Source organism: Macaca mulatta, chromosome 15 (genome assembly GCF_049350105.2).
Source record: "Macaca mulatta isolate MMU2019108-1 chromosome 15, T2T-MMU8v2.0, whole genome shotgun sequence".
Classification (NCBI taxonomy): Eukaryota; Metazoa; Chordata; class Mammalia; order Primates; family Cercopithecidae; genus Macaca; species Macaca mulatta.
Genome location: NC_133420.1, coordinates 46,621,091 through 46,626,588, shown reverse-complemented (window position 1 = coordinate 46,626,588; position 5,498 = coordinate 46,621,091). Strand labels below are relative to the sequence as shown.

The 5,498-nt window shown below is 34.1% G+C and overlaps 1 protein-coding gene across 2 annotated transcripts in view; it reads right to left on the bottom strand.

The window, feature by feature from the left end:
- Positions 1-556: 556 nt before the first annotated feature.
- Positions 557-5,498, bottom strand: part of SHOC1 (shortage in chiasmata 1) — a 105,586-nt gene continuing 100,644 nt past the window's right edge. Inside the window, 1 exon segment of one of the 2 annotated variants that reach the window (NM_001194305.3) lies at positions 557-806. In NM_001194305.3, the coding sequence (NP_001181234.3) occupies positions 706-806 (101 nt within the window). In that variant the 3' untranslated portion in view covers positions 557-705. 2 annotated transcript variants of the gene reach the window in all.

Here is a 5,498-nt window from a genome sequence, read left to right as displayed (position 1 = left end):
TGTAGATATTGGATAGTATGAATATTCAAAAATTTTGGCAACTGATAGGTGAAAAAACAGTAACATTGTTTTAATTTGCATTTGTCTAATACGTAATGAAACTTCATTGTGTTTCAAATGTTTATTGACAATGTTTGTTTTTTTCTGAGGAAATATCTATTCATATATTTTGCCCATTCTTCTATCAGGTTGTCTTCTTTCTATCAGTTTGTAGGAATTCTTTAAATATGAGGAATGTGAACTTTTTTTCCTATTATCTGGGTTGCAAATACTTCATCTTAGTCATTTGTTCTTAAATTGTGTTTACAGAAAACAATACTTTAAGTTGGAAGTTTTCTAACTTCAATTTTGTCCTAGGTTTTAACTTTCTTGATGTGGGAGGGTTAACTGCGGTGATCTTCACTTCCTGACTCAAAGGGTCAGGCTCTGTTGGAGACTTATTTAAATGGCTTGTGTGTAGGGGTGTCTGGAAGACATTTTGAATCTTATGATAATTATTCTACTAATTGATAAATTAGAATGTTTAACTTACAAAGATGCAAACCATAGGGCAGAATACATATTATGAATATTTAATACAGAAACACTGAGACATGTATGAATAATCGCATTTTCTTTAGTGTATAAGCAAATCTAAATAATTTTGCTAGTGGATTAGCATCAAAAACAGTACAATATTGTATGTAACATTGCTCTTCTCCTCCTTCAAAAAAACCTCAGCCGAGTCTGCCCATCAACTCTACCCGGGACTTTTTCATAGGCTAGACGTCGTTTTTTGAATTGTGGTACTTGTGAGTACATAAAATCTGTTAAAAGGAGAAAAAGGAAAACCATTTTATTGCTTACAATAGTAAAGTATAGGTTTTTTTCTTTTCCTTTTTTTTTTTTTTTTTTTTTTTTTTGACACAGAATTTTGCCCTTGTCACCCAGGCTGGAGTGTAGTGGCACAATCTTGGCTCACTGCAACCTCTGCCTCCTGAGTTCAAGCGATTCTCCTCCCTCAGCCTCCCGGGTAGCTGGGATTACAGGCACCTGCAACCACGCCTGGCTAATTTTTTGTATTTTTAGTAGAGACACGTTTTGCCATGTTGGGCAGGCTAGTCTCAAACTCCTGACCTCAGGTGATCCACCCGCCTCGGCCATTCAGAGTGCTGGGATTACAGGTGTGAGCCAACACGCCCGGCTGAAGTATAGGTATGTTTTCCTCACTGTTCAAATGGGTTTTGTGTCTTCATCATCATCTACAAAGTGTCAAAATTTCCCAACAGGGATAAAATAATAACTATTAAAAAGTGTGTTTTTAACATAAATGCCTCTGAACCTAATGGCCCGGTATTAAAAATTAGTGATAAATGCATATATTTTTATGCTCATGCCTTGTACAAGTAGTTAAATCTCCCTGGATTTCAATTTTCTCTTCTGTGAAATGAAAAGTTATAATACGTAATCTCTAAGTTCTCTTCTAATTTTAACACTTTTAAGTAAAAACGATCCAAAATGGTTTGGGAAGCAACTCAGGCAGGGCTTCCTAATTCCTGAACGTTTCCAATAAGTCCTCATTAATTAGGATATAAATTAGAGGCTCATTTTGACAGACTTTGAACCTAAAACAAAGACATATTGCCTGGTCTCCGTGTACCTTGTATCCATTTTTGTGGTGCAAGTGTATACAATTCTGTCCGTTTTTTTTTTTTTTTTTAATTCTTTTTTTTTTTTTTTCCTGGTTTGCCCTTCTATTCCTGACTGCAGCTTTTTCTCACTTGGGCTAATTTTCTTCTCATGAACATATACCCTCTAGGGAATACCATTTTCACTAGGGACATATTTCTTTTCAGGGAGAGGTTATGTGTTCAGGAATCTATCTATAAATTCATGTCTTTAAAGGCATGTCTGGGAAACAAATCTTTAACTCTAACTGAGGAGCTAAAGAATCCTTAAGTAAACAATTAGATGAAATACAGGGAATATTAATGATGACAGGACCTTGGTCCTTCGCTGTAGAGCTGTGGGAGAACCTGGACTATCAGTAGCATGCTGGTAAATGTTTAACAACCAGCTCTCGGGGTGGTGTGGGGGAAACAAGGAAAGGCCTGATTTGTAGCATCTGCCAATTTTTCTGATATGAAGACCCCCACCATGGCTGATTTTAAGCTACCAATGTGATAGAAACAATGTTTTTTTCTGGATATCAATCTCTCACAGCCAATTCTAAAATTTCTAAAAACGCTTAAATTTCTTTTTCTATAGCTGCCAGGAAGCTTTCCCATGAAATGAATGTATATTTTGCACCTATTTAATAACTCCAATTTATTATCCATATATTATTTATATATGGATATCCATGTATAGTTATCCCTATATTAGTATCCACGTGTTCAATTAGAAAGCACACACAAATTTCCAGTTAACCAATACAAAGTATCCCAAGTACATTCACAGATGAAAACAGTTTTGAAGAGATTACCAGCATTTTGGACATTATAAGCAAAATTCACTACATCCTTGCCAAGTTGGATAAAGAATCATCATTAATGAATGGAAGGAGTAAATAATAAACTGACAACAATGCAGTTGTCAGAAATAACAAAAGTTCAAAAAAACCCCAACAACATGAGAAAAACCCCACTCTTGGCTCAAAGAAAAAATTTATAATAGATCAATAAGAAAAAAATAAAAATTAGAATACCATATTTAAAAATAGTATTAGTAGCTCATATTCAGCTGCCATTCCAGAGTCTTTAATATGCCATTTTTAATACTCTTGCTTTTAAGTTTTCCCTCATGAGCTTGATCCTTGACCCACAGCTGTAATGTGAAATTTATTCTAAGCCCTGATGAATGATAGCTGGTGATCATGTAAGAACTTACCTTATATGACTTTTTTATATATGATACATTTATGTGAAAAATTCCAGATTTGGATACTTACAGAGGCTGATTATGAACTCAGTAAAATGGAAAACTAAAAATTATGAAACAGTTTTAATAATTATCCCTGGGGATATAATCTCATAATTGCATGAATTAGGGTACCATTATTTAAAAGTTTAAAAGGCAGGGTGGAGTGCAGTAGTTCACACCTGTAATCCCAGCACTTTCGAAGGCTGAGGCAGGCGGATTGCTTGAGCCCAAGAGTTTGAGACCAGACTGGGCAACATGGCAAGACCTTGACTTTATAAAAAATACAAAAATTAGCTGGGTGTGATGGTGCGTGCCTTTCGTCCCAGCTACTCAAGAGGTTGAGGAAGGATGATTCAGCCTGGGTGACACAGCAAGACTCTGTCAATAATAATAATAATAATAATAAGTTTTAAAAGCAATGTATTTTGTTAAACAGACATGGCAAAAAATAAAAATAAAGCAATGTAGTAAGCAATTATATCACGGAGATCCCATATATACACTTCAGGACAAATGGAAAATTATCTTGAGGTTATGGGTTATGCTAATGGCTTTGGATAAATTTTCCAGGGCTGTGCCAATATTAATTCAAAAAGTGTTGTATCTTAAGCAATGTATTTGGAGGTAATGATGTACTATGGAAAACCAGTTAAATAAAATTTGTCATATTGAATGTAGATATTAGTATCAAAGAGTCATGTGAAATGTTTGAATAAAATTATCTCATGGAAATAACTTGGAAACTGGAAGAAATTAATGTTTCTAAATTGACATTATTTTATGGAGTATGTGATTTAAAAATATATAACTAAATTAATGAATTAAAATATAGGTAGATGTTTGACCATTCTACTCATATACCTATAAGCTTTAAGCTTTTTCTAACATTTAATGTTAGAATTTATTTAAAAACGACTTCTGGGTCTTCTCATTGAAAAATGGGAGGTTATATACTGGAGTGCCCTGTGTTCAAGAACATATAGTAATTCACATGCATATTTTGTTTCAGAGTAGAAAAATATGAAATTTTCATCCAGTTTATGAAGTTAGCATAACCTTTATGTCAAAATGTGATAAGGCACAAATAAAGAACACAATCTAATATCATGAATGTGGACATGAAAATCATAAATAAATATTAGCTACCGTATTTAACAGCATGTTAAAAGAATCTCTTAGGCCGGGCCCAGTGGCTCACTCCTGTAATCCCAGCACTGTGGGAGACCAAGGCGGGTAGATCGCTTAAGCCCAGGAGTTCGAGGCCAGCCTGGACAACATAACAAAACCCTGTCTCTACTAAAAATAGCAACAAATTAGCCAGGCATGGTGGTGTGTGCCTGTAATCCCAGCTACTTGGGTGGCTAAGACGGGAGGATCGCTTGAGCCCGAAGGGTAGGGGTGGCAGTGAGCCGATCATGCCACTGCACTCCAGCCTGGGCCACAGAGGGAGACCCTGTCTTACAAAAAAAAAAAAAATCTCTTAGACAAGGTAGCATGAAATATTAAATAAAACAAAAATATAAAAATTAAAAAAATAAAGAATCATCCCTCAAAAACCAGTTATGTTTATCACAGAAATGGCAAAGATAATTTAATACTAGTAAACCTGTGAATATAATCTTTGACATGAATAGGTCAATAGAGAAAACACATTTGATTTTTCCCAATATGTACTAAAATGAGTTTGGATAAAATTTAGCATCTATTTTTCACAGAAGTTTTTACAAGACTAGACACAGAATACTTCCCATTAAAGTGAGGAACAAAACAAGTTGTAACTATTAAACTAGAGCAAATCCAAGTATTACAAGTCCTGGAGCTTATAAAATCTGGGAGGTCTTTTTAAAACAAAACAAAGAATACAAGATTTTCCTGGCCCCTCTCAGGCCTCACAAAAAAACCTATGAAAAAAAGAAGTTTGAAACTTCAGCTTCCCTCTGGCCTCCCCTTTTTCTCCTATCCTGGGGAAGGCCACCTTTGTATGGCCGTTAGAACTTAATATTTTGTTTTAGATGCTTGGGCCAATGTAATACGAAATGACACTGAAAGAAAAGCTAGAATCACTAGAAATAAGAAAATTAAATTGTTCTTTTAAAAATTTGATAAGCTTAAATGTTCAGACAACTCAAAAACTTCCACCAGAATGGAGCTAATAATAGTGCCTATTTAATAGAATTGTTAGAATTAAAGTAAATAATCCAATAAAGGACTTAGAATAGAGACTGGCACCTAATTAGGCTCTGTTAATAAATGTTCAATTAAATATACCTACCCCACAAAGAGGTTAATTTTCTAATTCACTGATTCCTCTGTTTAATCTTTGTTGATTTTAGTCTCCTGCTTTACTTAGAGTTGCACTGCTTTTATTTTTAACTTCTTAAGTTGAATGCTTAGTTCACTTAAGGCTATAAGAATTTAACACAGTATATTTTCTTTGCATTTATTTTAGAGTTTAGAGTTTCTCTTTTACTCAACAGTTATTAGAGAAGTTTTTTAAGTGTAGTAATTAAAACAAAAAAAAAGGTTAAATTTGGAGATGGTTTTCTCTTTTAAAATTAAATTTGAGAGTAGTTTTATCAACTATTGGATAGTGTTAC